Raw genomic sequence first — 24,510 nt, forward strand, 5'->3', positions numbered from 1 at the left:
TCCAAATGAATTGTAAAAAAAAAATTTTAACTTATGTATGCTTCTCTCTGAAAATATGTTTGGATATGTATATGGAAATATACTTGTAGTTCTTTGATAAATTTTTCACTTTGCTGTGAACCTCAACCGCAGTGTACCATTTTCATGGAAATGTCATGGTAGATATGGGCAATTCTTTTGCTATCTTAATGTCGGGCGAACGTGCCTATTACTTCTTCAGAAGTCCCATCTCGTACTGGAATGTCCATCCTGAGTTTTACTTTCCATTTGAAAAGTTGAAAAACATAAATTTTATCTGCTTTAAAAATATGGAATACTTACTCAAATTATTTTCGAGGCTTCGTCTGTTCAAAGGGCAGAAGGTAAACTATTCGCTATTAAAACATTTGATTTTCTTCAGACACTGTTTTCGAACGATCTTTAAAACTATGTTTTAGTAAAAAATTAAATTTTGATATCCGATAGCAGTTAAGTGAACGTAAAAAAAGACTGACAGAAATAAAATGTAAAAGCTAAAGTTGCCAGTGGCGAGAAAACGTTGCCAAACTTAATTTGGAGGGCAGGTGTGCGTGTTGCAGAACAGCACTGATGGTTCCGGCCGTTGGGGACCGCTGCGCATGAAGTCCTCGACTTCTACGCTAGTGACGCGATTACGACACACTGATGAGACATCTTGTAGCCTGTGGGCGAAGACGCCCAGAGAGAGAAAGTGAATGTATACATATTATATACAAAATAACAGGTGGCGCGTAAAATTTTAAAATGAAATTAGAGACTTGTAAGAAATTTGTAGTCTGTTTAAATAGAAGGTAATGTTCAAGGTATGTTGAATGGGTAAATTGTGTTAAGACCACCTACAACAATTCACTGTGTGAAATCGATAGAAACCTAAACGCACAGAGACACACGCGAAGTGGCAGGCAAAGTGAAAGTGACAGCAATGAAGATGAGCATGAGGTGAGCGCAGCAGAGCGCGTGGGCGGTAATGACGCCAAGTAGCCGACTTAAAAACACAAGCACGGCGAATGCCACAGGCGACACAGAGGCACGCAAGTCATTGTGGAATTTATGTGCGAAGAAAGATAGTAAATAGTAAAATTGGAACGTCTATGTCACCAAACATTGAAGAGGCCGCAGGAGAATTGACGCCACGTGTGCCAGCGGCAGAGTTGTGAAAGCAATTATATGAAAACGTCGGCTGATTTGTAGGTATCTATATGCAGTTGCACCTTTTACACGCTTGATATTGGCCAAGTACGCGCTGCAAGTAACCAGCAAGCTGTAAGGCACTAGCGAATCAGCACGCGCCAGCTGGTGCCACTATTGAATTATTGGGTAGCGTTAACAGCATAGCTGGTTTGCCCTTATATCCAAGTATGATAATTTTAATATATGGTTGCACCGAAGTGCTTGTGGGGCACTACCCCGGTAGTTATCGAGAGTATATGTGACAGGGTGGCGCAAACGACGTTCATGACACACTCTAAGCTGATTTGGTATCAATATATTGTGTGGCTGTTGAATCAGGCAGATTCAGTTGCATGAGTGAATACACATTGACATTGTCGTAGAAACCGTTTAGGCGCTTATAACCGAGTTAATAACAGCGCGCCAGTCGTTTCATCTTTTGGCAAGATGGCGCCAATTGGATATTCCAAACGAAGCCAGGTCCTTCTCCACCTGGTCTTTTCTACGGAGTGGAGGTCTTCTTCGTCCTCTGCTTCTCCGGCGGATACTGCGTCGAATACTTTCAGAGCTGGAGTGACCTAGCCAGGGTAGCCACTGTCTTTTAACTCGTTGAACTATGTAAATGCAGTCGTATAACTCGTGCAGCTCAGCGTTCCATCGGATGAGGTATTCGCTGATGCCAATGCGGAAAGAATCATAAATCTTCCGCAGAACTTTTCTCTCGAATACTCGCAACGTCGACTCATCAGTTGTTGTACCATATAGCAGGAGGGTTATAATGAGTGACTTATAAAGTTTGGTTTTGTTCGTCGAGAGAGTACTTTACTTCTCAATTGTCTACTCAGTCCGAAGTAGCACCTGTTGGCAAGAGATATTCTGCGTTTGATTTCGAGGCTGACGTTGTTGTTGGTATTGATGCTGGTTCGAATAATATCATATAATTTATAGCGAAAGCCTCAATGGTGATTTACCTTAAGTCCTCAAAAGTCTGAGCAGTGATTTCCTCTTTTCACAGTGGTGTCCGTATTTTAATAAGAGGGATAATAACATTAGCTTTGTATTAAATCTGATTGCTTCATGGCCAAATTTTGATCAACCCTAGGCAAGTTTATTAAAATACACTTTCACCATCAGCTTTATAGATGAAAGGAAACGCTTTCATGCTCACCTAAAAGAGTATACTGAGCCAAGAAAATTAATTAAAATGAATACAAATATTATTTCCTCATTATTTTAGAATCTCACCTTCCCAACACTATATGGCATAACACAATGCCATTGGCAGCACTGGAGATATTTGACCGCAACGACAACTATTGACAAAATACGAAAAGACTTTCTCGACTACCCAATAAATGAAATATTTTCATTTCTCCCAGAAGCACTAGGCTTCCAGCATTTTTATAACTTATTTTTGATTCTTGCCAAAAAAGCTGTTCACATTTCACTCATCAATTTGAATTTAAAAGGTTATAAATTAAATTAAGAGGGTATAAATTACTTTCTTGTTTCACAGTAATTGATTATTTTGATACAGCAATCAACATATAACCTTATTGGGTATATACTAAGAAAAAATATGCAAGTGGAAAGTGAAAGCCTAATAATTTTTCAAAAAGCACAAGAATATACATACGTATATATTTCCACACATGGCTCACCAAGCAACAAGCGCCCATCAGCGGTGCTTCACAACATTTCAATTCCACGCACGTCCGGCCCGAATGGATATTTGCTTTTGAAACACAAGTGGCAAACGCTTTTACTCTACCAGTACCAGTTTACTGCTTATTCAAGCTTTCACAGTCTATTTGGTTGCAACCACGAATCACAAAAAAGAGTGAGAGAGCAAAAACAGCAACATTAGCAACTCTTAAACATTGCTGAACCCACTCTTGAGCTTGCTGGCTTGACTCCTCTTCTGCTGCAGCATGCAACAGTCGGCAGCGTATATCAGAAAGACAAGTGTTGAATAAGAATTTTTGTGAATGCTGCCGACAGCTACACAATTCTTATATTGAGAGGCGGCATAAAAATTTACCATATACCCATCATAGTGTGGGTAAAAAGGAAGTGAAAGTGCTATTTAAGTATCCATTACAGAATTACCCCATTATAAAGAGGCATAGCTGTGAAAGCACAGGAGTAGAAGACGGCCAGTGTGTTTGTAGATAACGTTGTTTATGTGGCATACGTTTCTCGTTGAGCTTGTAGTCTCAAATGATGTGAAGCAGACGTAATAAACAAGCAAATTAATAGCAACCGGGCATTGGTAAAGCTTTGACTTTTTTCTAGTTTTTAAAAAATGTTTACGAAATTGAAAATCACCCGTTAATCCAAATGTCATACACTGCGCAATTAATCTACCCGATCGCTGGTAAAACTTGCTTCATAATACTACCTATACATCTCAACGTGTCTATTTTTATGCCTTCAAACTTTCGTTTTTATAAAATCGAAAATTATCGACCAATATATTGCGTTTGATCCCTGACCGACGGGAAATCTTACACTTTAGATAGTCTTTGAATATAATAGGTTTATTAAGCATTCAAAGTCGCCTACATCTTAAAAATAATAACCAAATAACCTCTTTTGAATATTTCTCCACCAATAATTTAGCAACAGTGGTATGAATCTGAGATTAAGTTTGTGATAACGAGTAGAAGGCGGGCTGCCTTATGATCCAGGATTGACATTGCAAATACAAGATCGCGAAACGCTAAGTCCTATGCGAAAGATTAATGGATTCATATGTAAATTTTTTGGATCGGATACTGTACATTCGTCATGGATGTAGCTAAAAGTCATCTGGTTTATATTAAGTGAAGATTTCTTTTGAGAAACTTTTATAAAAAGTATTAATTGAAGTTATTAATAAAGACACAATTTATAAGAGGCATATGCCGGTAATACATTTTCTACACGCATTTACGCTTAGCGATTTTGGTATAACAGCCCTATCTCAATTATAAGTTCAACTCCACTCTAAATCGCTGTCTCACTAAAGGCGTATAAAAGTAATGATCACCATTTCGTCCATAGGCCACTCCATACAACTAAAAGTTGACTTTAATTGGATATAGACTTCGATCTCTCTGATTCTAAGCAGATTGTATGAGTTAAAAAAGCTAAAAGTATAGACTATCTCTGAGAGCACTCATCAGTAACTTGGTATAAGGGATCTGAGGGACGACATTTCAAGCTCCTTATGTACAGCTACAAACGAAACTAATGGTTTGCGAAAAGGCCCGATATGGAGTGTCTGATGCCCAGACTATACTGAAATTATGGAGGGAACCCTTCTCTAGTCTGCTGAATGGCAGTGAAAGCATAACATCAGGAGATGGTAAGCCCGTTTTCCCAATCGATGATAATAGATCCGATGATTCGACCATGAAGAAGTTCAAATAGCTACGAGTATTACCGTTCTGAAGAGGAACAAAACGATAGAGACACATGGATTGCCGGAAGAGCTATTCAAATATTTCGCTGAAAAGCTGATAAGAAGCAAATGCCAGATTGAGTAGGACTTGGCTACATTTGTAATCTCCAATTAGTAGCAAATAGCGAAAAAGAAAAACGTCTGAAGAACAAACAATTACGAAGAGAAATTGTATACAACAATTTGTTTACTGCAATAATTACACAACCTCATTGGATGTTTTTCAGCGAAAACCAGGATTACTCTTCTAAGCTTTAAACAACTCATCTTCCTGCTCCTTCAAGTTTTCCATCTTTTCTGCTATTTATTGCAGATTCTACTTTGAATTTAAATAATTGAGTTTATCTCTTTTAAAACCTCTATGCGAATTTTTTCTGTGAACCGTGTCGTTAAAGGTCATACTACATCCCTAATTAACCCAAAATTTGCCACACCAAACGCATATTTTCCTACTTCAACTGAACTAATGAAGAACTTATACCAGTTAGTAGTGCAATTACATTTGTATATTTCGAATTCATATTCTGAGTATTCGTGTGGACGTAGCATGCTGCCTATTTATCCTGTAGAGCTATTGGATTTCCCTCTCGATCGTACCGATGTTACGCTACTTTCGCTCTGTGTGCGTTTGATTCCCATAAACTTACGTGCTTATATCGTTAAGGGCATACAAAAATAGACTTGCAACACTTCGTCTCATTTATCACTCCTGTAATTATTTATTTATAAGCTGACGCAGTTCCAATAAGTAAATTCTGCAAATAATTCTGAATAATTCTGAACGAGCACATGTCGTAGCCATGACAAGGGACGAACTATTTGATGTATGACATTTCACATACAAATATATTGCGTATACATGCATATATAAAATTTGTATGTGTACTTTAACTCACCTTGAAACAGGCAAAAATAAAATAATTTAACATAAGAGTCCGTATAGTTATTAAATTGGGTTGAACGCATTCCTTGTATCGTGTGGCTTCACCATTTGATTGACCTTGTTTCACGTTGGTAGAGTTTGCGCTGTCTTTCAATCAATTTGACTGACATTATTTTATCATTTATTTTCGATGGGTTTCTGTTCAGTTTTGTGGGCATAAAAGTCATCGCAACCACATTTAAGAAACATACAATTATATAACTGCAAGATGGGTTCCAAAGTAAACAGGACTTAAAAAAACACAACAAAACAAATAGTTTCTTCGACAAAATCAATTTATTTTATTCACAATAGTCTTCCTCTGCTTCAATATAGCTTTTTGCACTGTCCAAAAGCATGTCGAACGAGTGTTTTAGCTAGTTGGCCGATATGGCCGCCAGTATGCTGGTGCAAGCGTCTTGAATGGCCTCTACGTCTGCATAACGCTTTCCTTTCATCGGTAAATGCATTTTTCCAAAAAGAAAGAAGTCGCAAGGTGCCATATCAGGTGAATACGGGGAGTGGTTAATGGTTAAAATGTGATTATTGGTCAAATAATCGTCTTTTGAATGTTGGATTCTGAGCAACTTTTGGTCGTCAGTCAATTTGTGCGGATCAAATCGTGCACACACCTTTCGTAAACCCAATGTTTAATTCCATTTCCATGAATTTCAATGATGATTTCAGCTGATTTTTGATGAATTCACGCACAGTTTTGATGGAATTTCCGGTGATCACGGAATTTGATGTCGGCCACATGTTGATCGTCATTTAAGTCCTCACGACTACGTTGAAAACGTTGAAACCTATAACAACTAAGTAGGTTTGAAACTTCAGCGAAGCTTTCACGTCTTTCAAATGGTCAATTACTCTCATTGCCACTAAACTACTAATGGCCAAAAGTTAGTACGTCTGCCTGGGTTGTGTGTAGCTGTGAGCACATTCAAGTGATATAAGCAGCGACGCCAGCCACTCCAATCCGTTGCTTATGTTGCGTTTTTTTAGTTCTCAAGTAGCCTGGCAGTTTGCTTGGCTGTTAGCAGAATCATCATTTAAGCGGTTGTATACAGTTAGAAGGCGGAAAAAAGTGAAATTTTCCGATTTTTTTTGGAAAAACTTTGAAATTTATTAATCCCAAATTTTTTACGCATATTGTGGTATTATTTAACTATATTTTAAGACTTAGTATAAGTAAAAATATTTGGGAAGAAAGTACAACAGGTGATCTCCGGGAGATCCTCTCAAAAACGACGTTTTGCGATGACCACTATATCTCTGAACTGATTCCTCTGAAATAAAAAAATCAAATAGATTTCGTTAAAGTGATGCTAAATGTAGTAAAGAAAATCGAAGGAAAAAGCAAAATTAATTTTGTTGACCGAAATTTCGGACCTAAATTGTTTATAAAAAATATTTATCGGTTAGAAGAAATCTTTGATTATATACGGAAAATATATATTTAAGGAGCTCGTGTTAAAGTTTGAGATAATAGGTTTAGCTGGTCACCGACTTTGAAAAAACAATTTTGAGTAAGACGCCTTTAAAGTTTATAGTGCACTTTTAAGCACTCTGAAACGAGTTTTCAAATTTGCGTGTAACTTCGAAATCTTTGTTTTCACCCACTGAACCTGCACGCTGTCGTCGTTCTAGTTATTGCTAACGTTGCTAACTTGGTTACAATATTGGGTCTGGATATTCTCAAATGAAGTACATATGTATGTATGTACATATAACTATACACACATATGTGTGCAAGTCAGCTCATTCATGCGCATGTCGCTGATTCATTTTATTAAGAGCAACACTTGGACAAACTGTTTTTGTGATTAAATATTATTGCAATCGTCAAAGCTTGTAGTTGACTCGTGTTAGACGAAAATAGAAAGGAGAGAAAAATGGGAACCAACAAACATATATTGTGTATAGAAAAGTGTGGTGAGGTAAAAAAACAAACACTTATATGTATTTAATTCAGTCAGGTGACAAATCAGCGGGCGCACGTGTTCCAAATGGAAAGAAAAGGGATATATTTAGGGGTCATGTTCAACAAAAAGGTAAACGAAAGGATAACTTAACCACAATTTATTGATTTCAATAAAAAATTCTGTGGTGATTCAACTGAATTTAACAACACGAAGGCAAAACCAAATTCAGATAGAATATACATTAACACGATCGTGAAGTGCCAAAAAGAGCAACCAAGTTTTAGGTCAATGGGTTGCGTTCCGTGAAGCGTAAGGGTTAAACAAAGCACGTCAAAGGTGTTGAAAGCATCAGTAATTGTTAATCTAAATTTCTTGCCACAACAGCGCGTAGTATATGTATGTACGTGTAGCGTGATTGGCCAACCTTTTTACGGAGCACCAAAATATTGCCTTTGAAGTGGCTCTAACACCTAAGGGCAATTGTAAATGAAATTAATTCTGCGTGAGAGAATGCGAATTTAAAAGACAATTAAGGTAACAAGTTCTTCAATTTGGTTAATTCACAAGTTGTTCAGTGAAATTTTATTTCATTTTTAGCTCTTATATTTGCTTTATAAATTGGTAAGGTTAAATCTGAGAAATAGATATCGAACTGAATTTTTGATCGCTCATTTTAGATTTAATCGATCTGCCTATGTAAACACTCCATTTAGCAAAACGATTTTAGATATTAATATTATAAAAAAAAGAAAGTTTGTCTGCCTCTTTAATTTTCAAAAATATATATTTTACTTCGAAAATTATAAGCAATAAATTAATTTAAGCTTCTACGCTCTCTAAAATGAGTTAATTAATAATAATAATTTTAATAGTTATTTTCAATTAAATTATTAATTATCCCAAAAGCAAATATTATTTCCATTGCGAGTAATAATTACACCATATTGCTTTCTGATTATCATTATATGTATATGTAAATTAAGGGTACATGCGGGTTTTTAGCACGACATCACATCTCCGATCTCCAACCTCTTACACTAGATGCCAAAAATCTGTGGAATTGGTTGATTTATCTTCCGCTATTCTTTTCTTCATATCGGTTTACAGGTTTTCTATGGGGTTGAGACAGGAGACTGAGCAAGCTACCGCATAACCTCAACCGCGTCGGCGTTAAACCATTCTTTTGCGTACTTGGTAGTATGTTTGGGGTCATCATCCTGTTGATATGCCCTTATCAATGGCATATTCCATGAGGCATATGTCAAAATAAAATATGAGGTAATATATTTTATTTTGACATATGCCCTTTGATCCATGACGCCTTCAATTAAGTGAATTGGACCAACACCGCATTGTGTAAATCAACCCCATACCATGATTTTGGCTTGGTGATTTTTGTTGTAAACCGGAGATTATATTCTGAGTTAGGGGGATACCGGATAAGTTTGGGTGTAAGTTCTTTCGTTGTTTGCGTTTCACCCACCAACTCACCGGTATGAGTGTACCTACATAATAAGGTACACCTGTAAAACATGGTACTTCAAAAAAATTTTGATTGAACGCATTAATTATAGCAAATAGCTATATTTGGCTCATTAGTCCGATACCAAAATACAAATGACTAATTTTCCATTTTAATTTGGAAGCAAAACCTCCGACTTTTCACTACAAACAAAAAACCGTGGAAGAAAATTAATCAAATAAATTACAAAAACAAATAAAACCTTAAATAAAGAGGGTAAAAGAAACGATGTAACAGCTAAAAAGAATGCAAAATATTTCACTTTGGCGAGCGTTATTTATTTCGTAATTTCCTCGAACAAGCAATAATGATGTGATGGCGGATAAGCCTCCTGTTGTTGTTGTAATGGCAAACAGCATTCCTCAAGTAATTTCGAGGAATGGTGCCGAGTTGACAGTCCTGTCGTCAGCAGGTGCCCACGTTAAACATTCCGGTTGTTGTATAAAAATCTGAGTTTGTTCCGGTTACTTCCCGGCTGTCGTGGGAACGGAACTCTACTCTGTGTGGGTACTAGAGTGACCAGTTGTCACTTTGTCATTAAATAAATTAGTGGGTCTTAAACCTATAGCTACTACTAAAAAATAATCTGATATATAGCAGTGCTGTAAAAAATCTAGAAATAAAGTTCTGAATAAAACATAGAAGAATGCTTGTGAAGGATACCCTTTTAAATGGATTTACATCTCATTAGCATAAGAAGTATTTCCAAATAGAAAACAAAAAATGTTTGCTTTTGTCATAAGGAAAATTTGCATAAAATACCTTGTCACTTTAAACATTACAGCGCTGCCCGTTTTGGTGGTCACGCTCTTATGACGCAAACCTGGTCACACTATGCTATGGGCTTTCTTGCAACCTTATGGCGACATTTTACTATTTAATTTTCATTTCTACTTTTCTACTGCCGAATCTATCACCACTGCAAAGAAAATGGAAAAATTGGTTCCATTTCTATTGCAATTGCCGGACTAATTTATCATTTTGACAAATTACGCAAAATGTTAAATAGCATAGAAACACGAAAAGAAAAGTAGAAGAAGAGAGAAACAAATGGCGATGGGCTAAAGCTAGAAACAATAAATCAGTAGCAAGAAACAATAGGGCAGAAATTGAAAAAGGCGAAAAAAATAATAGTAGTTGGGAAGAGGTCAACACTATTTATAGTAACTACAACTTTTTTGTAAACTTTTTAAGACGAAAAGTTGATGTTAGGCAGGAAAAGTTTGAAAATCCTCCAAAACGAGGCTTTTAGTTTCAGCAGAATTCCGACTAGTGGTGGTGCATTTCAATGAGGTACAAGAAAATCTTTTGAGTATACGAAACAAACAAGATATTAAGTTATTTCTAGTCAAGTAGGCCATTTATTTCAATGAGATTCCTCAAATATTTTTATGTACATTTAGTATGTATGTACTTGGGAGCCAAAAGCATTGGCCAAAATCTAGATTAAACTTAAGGTTTGCGATATACTAAGATAGTCTATTTCGTTTGACCTATCATGCTACGTTGAAGCCTCGTCAATTCGGAGCGGAGAAATATTGACGTCCAGTATGAAGTAAACTTGCGATGTTTCTTGATATTAGGAAATTGAAGTTAAATAAGTGTGTGGGCAATGGTTGCATTAAGAAGTGCTCAAAAGCCATTAAAAATACTTGTAGTTCAGAAGTTCAAATAATACCTATTAAACGTGACGCATTGAATCATGGATATCCTGATATAAACTCTAAAATAATCAATAATCAATCAACACGAGAAATGATAGTGGAAAACGAGGCAAGCCAATAGTAGCGGTCAAGTAATTATCCTCTCACATTTACTACTGTGTTCAAATTGATAGGTGAATTTCGTCCCCTTCAAAGTAGTCTCCTCCCCCTGTCGTACACTTATGCCAACGAATTCTCCAGTCATCACAGCACTCGGAAAAATCCTCCGTCGTAATCAGATCAGAGCCTTCAGCCGATTCAGCTTTCATGTCCTCAATTGAGTCAAAACAGTGTACTCGGAGTGGTCAAGTGAATTTGCTGAATAGACAAAAGTTACACGAAGGTAAATCAGGCGATATTAGTTCAAAATTTGTGTGTTTTAAGGTCCTATGGCCTGGAAGCCTTTTTAAGAGATATGAAGATAATCTCTAAGGCAATTACAGAAAACAAGTTTTAACTCGTATCCTCTCATATTTAAGTTCATTTCCGCATCGACTAGCGAAATATTTACCTGGGTTTATGGGTTTAAAAAAATCGATTTTATATAATATATATATTTTATATATTATATTATTGTCCTAAAGTTTTCCAATTGATCAGGCTGATAGTTTCAAGTGATTAATCCGAGTAATAGTTTCGGATATATAGCTTTAAGAACTTGTGCGCTCGAGGATAGCTAGGCTAAGTGCGCCGTCTTTGAACGCGTTTTTGTCGAAACTGTGCTTTCGAAGCCGGTTGCAAGATTTCTTAAGAACTACTCAACTGACCTCCATGGAATTTTACACAGGTCTTTGAGATACAATTTTTAAAGACTGGGAGGAAGGATTTTTTTCGATTACAACTATTTTAAAAACAAAAATATTGCGAAATTTTTAAAGAAGTTTTAATTTTTTTGTAAAATAGTCTGCCCAAAAACCAAATTTCAGTTTTTTTCTTTCGTCCAAGTTCTAAGTTAAAGTTCCAACTAAAACAAGTATTTTTTCACTTTTGATGATTCTCTAAGGAGTTATCCTACTAATGCGAAATGAATCTTTTTTCCGAGTGATCACCGGAAATGGCGCCACAATGGCCGAGATAAAATAATTTTTTTTTTTGCAAAAATTTTAAAATTTCTTTGTTAATGGTGTATACTTGTAGCAATAAAAAATTTTAACAAAATATTTCATTTTATATATGAGAAAAAAATTGTTAAAAAAGGACTGTTTTTTTACGCGAGAAAACCCATGTAACCACTTAAGGTTCTACGGCTTGGAACCTTTTTCAAAAGAAATGTAAATAATCCCGAAAATTTTGTTCAATCTATTGTAAACTCTGACTTTTGAAACTTATTTCTAAAAGCGAAAATTATAATAACTAAAGTCTTTGTGTTTCGTAAACTTTTTTGGGCGATTGCTTACAAGTTTGCCAAAAATCATCATAGTTCACAAGGTTACTAAAGTAATTCATTTAGTTTGGTTTAATTTCATTTTACATACCGTTATGATTGGTTATTGATTAACCATTTCCTTAATTAGAATCTTTTGAATATCAAAGTCAATATTTTTCGAACTTCAAAAGTAGCTTCACACTCAATGGCATTTGTTTATTTTATGTGTTATGAAATAGTCAAGCTAGCATTCAATATTCTAAAAGTTTAACAGCAAGCGGGTCATTTGTGTGCAGCTAAATGCTAACGCCCGTAATCTGCCACAAAAGTGCGCATACACACACATCGAAATATACTTATGCTCTTGTTGTAGCTTAACCAACTTGGAATTGCAAATAAATTTATTTTGCTTTCAAAGCAAATTGATTAATGGATTGGACTTTTTTTGCTAACAGGAGTAAGTTGCCATCAACTGACCTTTTGTTTCACATAATCGCGTATACATACATACACAATTCTCTTTTTGTATTATTACAATTATTATTTACATCTCAATCTGTTGGAGCTGCTTTAGCAGGCACACAAATGGCGATTTCCACTTCCGGCAGGCGGAACAAACTACTGTTAAAGTGGCAAAAGTAATAGAAGTGAGCAAAAGTTGGCTTACAAATATAGTTAGAGCCACTAAGAGAGGAAAAAAACTTAGAGTGGGAGAATAAAATTGGGGTGACGCAATGGAAGGTTCCAATTAAACTCAAGCGGTTTGCCTGAAAAAATTGGAAGTGGGGCCACGCTGGGGAAACTGATGGCGCAGGAAAATCCCTGAAGTGAAAAGCGATTATTGCCGTTGTTAGCTAGTAAATTGAATTGTAATGGAGTTGTGAATATTTGCTGATCACGCGCATGTTAACAAGCTGATATACAAACACCGGCACACACAAACATATGAACGGTGGTTATACGCAATAAAAGATCCAGACGGATTAGCAAATTTAAACCCACCAAACAACCAGTTGTGCTGTTATTCGGTATTTAACATATATACACACGTGTATGCGTGCTAATGCCAGCTCGTGTTGGCATGTGGTGGGTGGCGATCGTCTGTTTCTAGGTCGTAAGCATAGATCTAAGACACATCGTAATTAACTGGTGTTCATAATATTTTAAAGCTAATGTCCATTTAAATAATAATTCTTCATTTTGTGAGCAATTACTACTAGATTAAATTGCTTTTTTCGTTGAAATAAATATTCAGCAGTTTAATTACCTTTTAAAACTTAATTTTTTGGAGTGGCAATATCAATTAAATTTCGGCTGAGAATAATAATTTTGGCTTATATGAAGTTGTATTGTTTCAACATCAATTTAACCGAGTAGAGTCGAAAACCGGAAACATCATAGAACTGATAAAATGAAAACATGCTAATTTCATAGAAACAAAATTAATAAACAAAGTAAGAGAAAATGATATGAAGAAATCAAGAAAAATAACCAAACAGTTAAGCTAACACTAAAGCACAGTGTGACTAAAATTTACTAAGTCGTCAGCTGATCGATTAACCGTACCATTATGACACACGGTCCGCCTGAGGTGAGCTCTTGACTCATTGCTGCTTATGGGTTATAATTACAGCAGTTGGAAGTGTGGAGAAGGAGGTAGTGGGTGTTACTCGTAACGCAATTGATTTACGGAAAGATGCGTGCACATCAACAAAGTATAAATGTTTTTTATGGCCATGTCGCACCCATAAACGACTTATAGTGGTTATAGTAGTGCTCTTACATATAAAACCATTTGCATATACATATATGCCAACAGCTCTGAAGTTATATAATAGTAGGTACCTGTAAAGCTAGGTTCAAAGGCACAAGCACACATATACGAACTCTGTCACTTCTGCGAACACTCAATGTCACTCATACGCACAGTCAGCAGGACAATTCAAAGTTTATACTTAGTTTAGACAAGTGAATAAAAGCAAGTGCTATAATTTATGAAAAAGTAATCACCAATGTATATGCACGAAGAAATTCTATAGACACAATAGTTTCACATACATATGTATTGAAATGTAAACAATTTCTGAAAGCTCTGCGGATACTTAGCTTTTCAACAATTTCACCACAAGTCGAAACTTTATTCATCACATCCGAGTTATGAGGAAACAACAAGAATAAAATTAAATTTAACATTTGTTTTTGAATCGCAACAAACATACTAAATAATAATACTGAAGTACAAACAAATGAAAATGCTTGAGAATCGACGGATTGTGGCCAGAAATGTTACGGAAGTTGTTGGAATTCAGTAGACACGAACACATGTACATGCGTACATATATGCATTTGAACGAACATAACGAAAGAAAAAAAATGACAACGTGGAATAGTGCAACAACAAATGCAAGAAAAACGAGAAATTGAAATGAACTATTATTGCCAGACGGCTTCAAGTGGCAAGAACACCGATACCGAAAAAACATTAACAGCAAGTATGAAAGTGTAGCAGAACTAAAACAAAGTGAAAATAAAAGCAGGTAAAACTGAGCAACTATGACCTAGTTTGGTTTCACAAGATTGGATTGTAAGGCGCCACACATGTCTTCCATACAAACATACCTTTCCATAATCATAAAAAGCTTATACGTATATGAGTGTGCGTTTAAAAAAAAATAGTGTTTGCATTTGTGCAAGTGTGAATATTTATCCTTGAGCTTGAAATAAATCTTTGAATGGATTCGCAGATTTCTAATATACTGCAGTGGTGCGGCTAAAAGGATGGACTGTGCATGGATGCCATAAAAACAAAAATTACCTTTTTAACAGGAATATCTTAAACTACGGCAAACTATTGTTACGGAGAAGTAACTAAGACGAGAGCACTTCGCGGCAAATGAAAATTTTTGTAGAGAAAATTTGGCAACTCTGTAATTTTTGCTGGTGCATAGTTTGGGTCTGGCAGTAAACGAGGCAAGACGAAATATCTCTTGTCATCAAACAAACAGTCGTCGCACTCGCGACTTGACTTTCACGTCACTGTTGGCAGTCATAACTTCGAAATCGTAGATATGTACTTTCGTCTATCTTGGAACCAGCGTAAACACCACCAACAATGTCAGCCTAAAAATCGAACGCAGGATAACTCTTGCCAACAGGTGCTACTTCGGACTGAGTAGGCAATTGAGAAGCAAAATCCTCTCTCGACGAACAAAAACCAAACCCTATAAGTCAATCATAACTTTCATCCTGCTATATGGTGCAGAGTGCCGATGAGTCGACGTTGCGAGTTTTTGAGAGAAAAGTTCTGCGAAAGATTTATGGTCCTTTGCGCGTTGACCACGGCGAATATCGCATTCGATGGAACGATGAGCTGTATGAGATATATGACGCCATTGACTGAGTTCAGCGAATTAAGAGGCAGCGGCCACGCTAACTAGGTCATGTAGTCCGAAAGGACGAAAACATTTTTACGCAAACTTATTTTGACTAGTGTAAATGTTTAGATAACCTCGCAAACCAAATTTCGTTCAAATTGGTCAAGTAGTTCTTGAAATATTTGAGTTTGGCACCTGAAACGAGCGGTGCCAAACTCAAGATCATCAATGTACATATACGTAATTTCCCATCTACTCGATTCATTTCAGACGATTCAAACAACTGCTATGGGATCAAAACTATTATACTATCTGTAGCAACATGTTGCGAGAGTATACAAATGCGCTATGTAAGAAGTCCAATTGATTAGCCTTTGAGCATTAAAAAAATTTTTCGTAGTTGGATAGGATATTTAGCCGTGGCTCCGTCTCAGATGGTCCACCCGTTGATTCCAATTTTAGATGGCACGTTCAAACATTTCCCTTGGTAACTGGCGATTAACACGCGTGACATTTTGCTCCAAAATCTGAATAGAAGCAGGATTGTCCACCTAGGTTTTAGACCTTACGTATCTCCACAAGAAAAACTCTAACAGTGTAGTATTACACGACTTTGGTGTCCCATCGACCGGCCCAAAACGCGAAATTATCGCAAAAGTGTATCTTCTGCTCCACGAAGTGTTCTCTCAATAAATACATTGATTGATGCGATATGTAGGAAACGGCACCGCTTTGTTGAAACTAAAAGTCGCCAAGATCAGGAGCTTCAATTTTAGGTATCAAATAGTCGGTTATTATGGCGCGATAACGGTCGCCGTTGACGGTTGCGTCTTCACTGACATCATTGTGGAACCACAAACCACTTTAAACCCGTTTTTTTTTCTTCTGAATAAAGTGGAAGCTCTTGAATGTCTGCAGATTGCCCTTCGTCACAAATACGGAAATATTGCTTGCTTACATCGTCGGTACTCTTGGAACTTTTTATGAGCCGTATGGATACTATCTCCAACTGCAAGTGTGTTTCTTATGTGTAGTAGAACCAGTATTATACCGTGAAAAAAATTCATAATAATATAATTAAATCCGATCGAAAGTTGTATAAATCTCTATCTCGTTGACGATTTCGCATTCAAATTATGCTAATTTCATGCTGGATTATATTACTCAACAATAATAATAAAGTCATTTCATGAATAAATTACTTGAATAATATGTCGCCTGCTTCAGATGAGTACGTTTAAGCACAGCGATGAATGATTTGAATGCAGCTGTCAAACTCAATTGCATGTTTCTAAAGGTACTCGAAGCGATTGCATTTAATTCAAGTACATTTGTAGTACTCATGTATATAAGTAATGCATGTGAAAGTGAACGCAAAAATAATCTCTTAATTTACATGCAACGAAAGTGCAAATTAATAACGCCAATATTGACACAAATGATCTGTGAAATTTCAATTATGTCAAAGTCATATGAACATTTCGAAGTCGAGTGACATTAAGTAGCCAGTACTTTGGAATATATGTATATCTAGTATATGTAAATTAATTAACGTCGTTTGTATACAATTAATTTTATGAAAGCATTATTTTAGAAATGTATACTACATGTGTAAAGCATATGTATGTGTATACAAAATTGAACATGTTCGTTTTCTTAAATAAGATAAGTTAAGAAATTTGTAATACTAAAAATCATGAAAACATGTGGTGTATTCCATACCAAATCGACCACTTTTGAACCCGACCACATTAGATTTTGCTGAAACTTATCCATCCTTTTCTACCCTTTGAAAAACATTTTTGAGAACTTTTTCAAAATTTTTTGTCCAACTTCAAAAAAAATTATGAATTTTTCAAAAAAGGTTTTTTTATTTTCAAATAGCCATAACTTTTGTAAAAATTGACTTTTGGGCACCTTTTTTTTAAATTTTTGTTTTTGAATGAACTTTTCGAAAAAATTCACGAAAAAAATTTAGCACGATCAATTATATGAAATAAATTTTAAGTAAAATCGTCATTTTTTGGAAGTTCGCCATTTTTTGAAAGTTCGCCATTTTGTTTTTTTTTTGTCCTCAAAAAAAACTTCAATTAATTTGACAACTATCCCTGCTAATCCCGGAGTGGGCTGATATTTTTTATAAGAAAAAATTGCACGGAGCCAAAACTGATGATTACGGTGGACTTTTTGAAAAAAGAGTTCAGCTTTAGCGGGACGAGTCGAGCAAGAACGCGTTTCATAACCAAAATATTCAATAAAACGGACTCAAGAGAGATATCAAACTCTCTTGCCATCTCTTTAACACTTGCATATCCTGCACTTTTTCAATATTTTCATCAATTGTTCACCTCTCGACCGTCTTTGAATGCTTTGTACTAGTCGTAGACTTGTGTTTTTGATAAATCTGAATCACCGCAAGCCTTTTCTGTTCTAAAACGGAAGTTGAAGATTAAGATATGAATCCAGCACGATCCGTGTCGGCGTAACTCTCTAAACTCACTTAACAACGATATGTCGCTGATAAACATAGGGTAAGTTCCCAGGCACCACACGTAGTCCGAAAAATTCATAGATTCACAGGCAAGAAATCAAAGAATGCATAACTTCAAATAGATAAGAGAGGGAAATCCTTTATATTTTTGGAAAAGCTATAAAGGCTGAAGTAAGGAACTTTGCCGGAATAAAATCAATATTATAGCGATCTAAAGAAGTAACATCAACAAATAAAAAATTTCTTATTAATAACGCTGTTCTGCCCGAACTCAGAGAAAAATAACGACATCATGATGGATGATTTCGCTAATAATTTCTATCTATGTTGTCGTCAGATAGATTTTGCATTTAAAAATATAATTACTGAACTGAAACATAAAACACATTTTAAACTTACGAGCGTAAAGTATTTTATTTAATCCAATAATTTTTAAACGCTTTCCTAGCAAGAAGAGCAAAATTGTAATGCATCATGCATATGTACTTCTATGTACAATAGGTATGCAGGCGTAAGCATTGATTATACGAAATGGAACTGCCAAGCAGGTATTCGTACATTCCGTTTCATATATATAAGATTAACGTACATATGTTTGAAACATACATATTTGTATGTATGTGTTCATAAATAAAACTGTGCTTTTTCGCGCTAAATAATTCAATATGCCAAGCCCACTTGTGCGCGAAAACGATTCTGAACACCAATTTGTTCTTGTTCATACGAGTGGAGCAAGCAAGCGCATTTATACGGGCGCATGTGACATGCCACACCCAGCGATGTGCCATCCAAAGATGCCGCAGGTAAAATGCATGCAATGCAGCTGATGTTGATACGATGACAAATTTTTCGTTGTTGTCGTTATTGTGCTCATAATTTGGAGCAATTTATGTGATACTATCGATCAGTGATGGTGAAAAACAAAAAAGCTACCTGCACAGGATGTATAACAACTAAACCGGTTAGGCGGTGAGCGTCGATGCCTTTTTTACCTGAACAAAATTGTCCATCCCAACATCAATACAAAATCCAATTGAGTTGTTGATACACATTCCGGGTGTAAAATAATCAATCTTATTACCCTGGAGAATAATCCGATTAAAAATCGGAGAAGCAGAGTTTTAACAAAAAATGTAGCTTAGTATTTTATTGATTCTAGGAAAACTCCTATCATTTTGATTGAATATGAACAGTAGTTATCAAAGAATTAGCTGGGATAAAATTAATCGCTAATGTGAAATATAGTATTATAACTCTCTAGCTTTTTAGGGAAGAGAGCTAATAGTGGAAAATACTATAAAGAAGTTTTTGTTAAGGTAAATTTCTGGATGCATGAAAGCCTTTTCTTCCCGATTATATCAGTTCATTTCCAGAAATTAACATAGTGAAATCCTCATGTAATAAACTAAACCAATTTATCTGTAACTAATAATTTCCGATTGCATTCTTTGAATGAAATATTTCAGCCGGCAGAGTCGGGTGGAAGATATGTAATTATCAATGACTATACGTTGGTTTATCAGTATTTATTATTTTCTGTAATGAAGCTAATTATTTTGTTTTCTAGTAGTGGTAGTAGTGAGTCTGTTAAGGTGAGTTTTGTTGACTTTTCTACTTTCAGAACTCAGTAAGCTTGGTTTTGATTAAACAAAAAAAAAAAAGGAATTATGAAACTCACATAAACTTATAGATAAATGAGTGCATATTTTAACCGTAGATCGAGCTTTAAAAAAACTTCGTAATTCCAGCTATGTATCAATTTTGATACATACTACAGTTCATAGGAAAAAAGTAGTTATTACTTTAAAGTTTTAATTCATTTACTTTTATTGATAAATTTCAGACAAATATAATTAAAATAATTACATGTTTATGTGTTATCAATGCAATCTATGGAAATATTTTTGGCATGTCTGTCGTTGCAGCACGGCTTTTTACATAAGAAGCAGAATGACGATGTCCCCTTATTTTTATGTTCTCCAGAATGATAGCATTTTTGACACCTTGCGCGGTTTTTTTTCGGAGACTTATCATTCTTTTGTTTTTTTGATGGGCCAGCATCATTATCACTAGTGTCAGGAATATTCTGGGATGACAGTTTGGAAAGCAGCGCCAAAGATAATTCGTTCCTTGGGCCTTTTTTTCGTTTTTCCATATAGGGCTTTGCCAATGAAATTGCTAACTCATGCAGGAAACATTTACGTTTTGTGTGCTTTTGAGTTTGCTTCCAATTCGGATCAATATCGTTATACAAAATATACGAATTCAAAGCAGAAATATCGATTATGTTGGAAAATACCGCCATAGTCCAACGATTATTTTTACGTTTGCAAGAGTAACAACTCAACATTTTGTCAACCGTGTCCACGCCTCCCTTCGTTGAGTTATAAAAAGAGATGATTTCGCGCAACTTTTTTGACTCATTCTCAATATTAGGTGCGTGATGCAATGTGCTCATAACAACTGTACATTTGTTCTTATGACTGATATACGAAACGAGAGTGGTATCAGGAGTGAAAGCAAAAGTTGATTCATATCGTGGAACTTTCTTGCAATTCAGTAGCTTTGGAGGAATAGACCTTTTATTTTTGCGCATAGTTCCAACCATTGTCATTTGCTTTTGTAATAATTTTTGGCCAAGGCTGTGAGATGAAAAAAAGTTGTCCATGGTGACATTATGTCCTTTCAACCCATCAACTAAATCCAGAACGACTCGTTCTCCTTGATTCCTCTCAGTGTTTCCGGTTACGCCTTTCCCCAAGTATGGTTGTATTTTCCATACATAGCACGTGCGTGAATCAACAAGTAGCCAAAATTTCAAACCGTATCTCTGGGCTTTCGATGGAATATACTGGCGAAATTTACAACGACCATGAAATCCCAATAATTGTTCATCCACAGTAACGCAATCAATAGGATTGTAGAATATAGGAAGCTGCTCAGACCACTTTTCCCAAAGGTTTCTGATTGGTGCGAATTTGTCATCATTTCTTTGGCCACGTCGGGTGAGCACATCATCAAAACGAATGATTTTGTGGATATATAAAAATGTTCTCTCAGACATTATTGACCGAAATATAGGGCGTCCACAGTATTCCTCAAACAAATCATGCAAAGTTTCATTTTTGGATCTGATAAATATATAGTAAGAAGCATTTAAATTTTTTTTAAAGCTCTTCTATTGCAATACTTACTTATACACACCGGCCAGTAATAATATGCCTAAGTAGGCATGAAATAATTCCTCGTCAATTTCTAGGTGGTTGGATCCATGTAAATACTTTCCGTAGTTGTTCGAATTTTCAATTATAATTTTTGATAGTGAAGATGGAAAAAGTAGCAGAAATGAATCCCGAATGTTATTTACCCGGCTTGATGCAAATCTTGTTACACCTAAAAACCAAGTATCATAATTCTACAACAATTTGGTAAACAATTGTTACCTACCTGGGCGCAAATTGATAACATTTTCTCTCCCCAACCGACCAGTGGCGTAAGGCTCGCTACGCCAAGTAGTACCATCTTTTGCAATATACAATGGATCATCAACTGAACTACTGACAATAATGTCATCCGGTTCAGATAAACAGCTTTCAGACGAACTACTTTCAATTTCAGTATCAGGATCGGAAGCATCTTCATCTTCTTCACTCTCATCCAGTACCTCATTCACCATTTCTTCAAACGTCAAGAACCGTGGACGAGCCATTTTTTCGAACGCGTACAAGTATTTAACAAAATAACTTAATATTCAAAAAAGAAGCACTTCACCTAATAAAACACAACACAAATATCAAAAATAGCGTCGCAAATGACGTGCACCGCAGCAAAAAACGTTTGAAATGCTATATGAATCAGAATTGATACATAGCTCGAATTATGAAGTTTTTGAATTTCTCATGGCCTACTTGCAAAATTTTTTCAAATTATGGCTTAAAATAACGACAATGCGAAAATAATTCATCAAGGCAGTATCATGTTATTAATAATGTTCAATAACTGCAATAATGCCTAGAGTCCGTGTATAAAATCAAAGTGGATATGGTTGACTCATCTCCTGAGAACCATAACGCAGTTAGGTTTCTTATGCTCAATTGTTTACAATACTTGTATGAAACTGAAGATTTTCACTATAGCTATCGATAAAATTAGCTTAACCTTAGTAAATCGCGATATGTTGATTTGATTAGTAAAATTTTTAAACTAAAGACACGATTCAGGCTTTGAACTTTCATATCATCAATCTGCAGTTAAGCTATTCTTACGCTATGGAGTTGATGCTACTCTTACGCGCAAAAGTTCCTAAAACGTGTAATAGATTTTAGAGAATAGTATTTGTTAACAAAGCACATCCTAATAATTAAACACTTATTTGCGAATTCTTAATACTTCGCAGCATGAAGGCTTGCTATTGACCACTACGAAAACTTGTAACTTTTATGCTTTGTCGAATGCAACACGTTTGTTGTGTATCCTTTTATGTGTTGAATGGGGTATAATACACCTTGTCAAGCCCATTTCTTTAAAATTATGGTCATCATAAGGAAACTGTGTGAAAGGAAGGTCCTTTATTATAACAGGTACAAGAGCCGGCGCTGGACATAAGATTAACATAACAAAGGATCGAAGGTGTGAAAGTTGTGGTGTGTTAATGACAATGTTAACGTCTGAAAACCACTTTGAATATATCTTGAGTTTCACACGTTAACCAAACAAAAGGATAACAGGCAGGTGAGAATATCTAAAGGTGTAAGTGTGTGTGTAGCTTTTTTCAGAAGGTTTGTTACAAAAGTTGCCGACGTAGTTGGTAATTGACCCTTGTCACGGGTAAATAGTAGTAATTAATTGAATAATTGCTCAATAGTGTACGTAATCCACACACAGGCGATAAATACATTTGCATGCCAACACATTTTTGTGTATATTCATATGTCAGCTGATTTTCTGTTCTGATTAAGCGGAGCGACTGTTGATGACAGCAAGGCGCTCCGTACTTTCATTCATAGCCACCCTTAAGTTCACTTGTGGGTGTACTTACAAAGTGTCTGCACTTGCAGTAATGCAAATACGAACACATAAAGTTTGTACTTAATCGCCTGTGATATTTTCAAGTGCGCTGCATGAGAACATATGTAGTGTTCAGCAACAAATGTCATATTAAATATATATATGTATGTATGAATAGATTTACTAGTATATATGTATATCGTGTGTGTTAATACATAAATTCAAGTGTTACTCTTGGAGGGTCCTCGTTCAACAAGGCCCAATAGATGTATGGCTGAGTGCGGTCACTGCAGGCGAACTAACCAAATATGTATGTCAGCATTGCGGCACACTACTTGTCCACTGCAGCAGGCGTGGGTCCGGCAAAACTTTCAAGTGCGGCAATGGATGTCAAAATGTCAATTACCGAAATGTACTTGTAACACTCGACGAAGATATTGCAAGCCAAAACTTACAAACAAGTGAGTATAAGAGCGAAGATATAGTGGCCCTGTAGGAAAAAAATATGTTGGGAAAGAAAAGTCCTTGAAGAAGGTTCTGCATGACACAGAACATTTTACAGGCTATGTAACTAGTAAGTACTTATGTGATACAATGATAAATGTAAAATTAAGTGTTCTCTCAATAAATCCTTTGAAGTGGCGCCGTTTTGTTGAAATCAAATGTCGCCAAGAACACGAGCTTTAATTTCAGGCATCAAAGAGTCGGTTATCAAGGCGCGATAAGGGTTGCCACCGACGGTTACGTTGTCACCAGTATCATTTTTGGACCGTTGATTCCATCAGCCCACAAAATGGCAGCTCTTGAATCTCTTCAGGTTGCTCTACATACCCATTTAGCCAGAAATGGGCCTCATCTTAACTAAATTTGGTTCGGATCTTCTTGCAATTTTTCAAGAGCCCATAGAGCGAAGCAAGATCCCTTGGGAAGGTCGAGCGGGTTCAGTTCTTGCACAAACTGCATTTTGTACGCTTTCAATTTAAGATCTAGACGTTAAATGCGACACTCGTTCCATACGTTAGTTCTAGTTGCTGCGAGAGGCGCCTAATCAACTCTCCATGGTATCCGTGTACACTCTCAGCAACGGCTGCTATATTTTCTTCGCTGCGTGCTGAACATGGTCTATTCGGTCAAATAATATCCAATAATGAATGCTTGGTCTCAAGATGGGTGAAGGTGTCGCGAATAGTATGCTCAGTAGACCGATTACATTGACCATAAGTTTAGCGAAATGCGCGAAACTCATTCTTTACAGAACGTGAATTTTCATAAAAAGGTTGACCAATCAGAAAACGTTAGCCTTTCCCTGATTAAATGACTAACGATACCGAACAATAATGGCATAACAGCTGAGCACAACTCACGCGTAATCTATCAAAAACAGGCTATTTAAAAAGTATCTCTACTTGGATCACCAGTTAGTACTATGCTTTTAGTGGCATGCTGAAAATAAATAATTGGATTTATCAAAAGTTTGACAGACAAATATTTATCAAAAAATTAAAAAAAAAAAAATAGTAAAAGTGTATTAGTTATTAGTCTGATCCAATAAAACGACTGATTAACC

General features: G+C 35.9%; 1 protein-coding gene across 1 annotated transcript; it reads right to left on the reverse strand.

Annotated features, from left to right (window-relative positions):
• Positions 1-547: 547 nt before the first annotated feature.
• On the reverse strand, positions 548-21,645 carry LOC120768861. The gene is made up of 4 exons (XM_040095616.1): positions 21,384-21,645; positions 21,131-21,329; positions 20,789-21,067; positions 548-680 (listed from the first exon to the last, which is right to left on the reverse strand). Exons 1-4 carry the CDS (start codon positions 21,643-21,645, stop codon positions 548-550), a joined length of 873 nt encoding a protein of 290 aa, XP_039951550.1.
• Positions 21,646-24,510: the final 2,865 nt, after the last annotated feature.

The sequence above is a fragment of the Bactrocera tryoni genome, chromosome 2 (genome assembly GCF_016617805.1).
Source record: "Bactrocera tryoni isolate S06 chromosome 2, CSIRO_BtryS06_freeze2, whole genome shotgun sequence".
NCBI classification, from domain to species: domain Eukaryota; kingdom Metazoa; phylum Arthropoda; class Insecta; order Diptera; family Tephritidae; genus Bactrocera; species Bactrocera tryoni.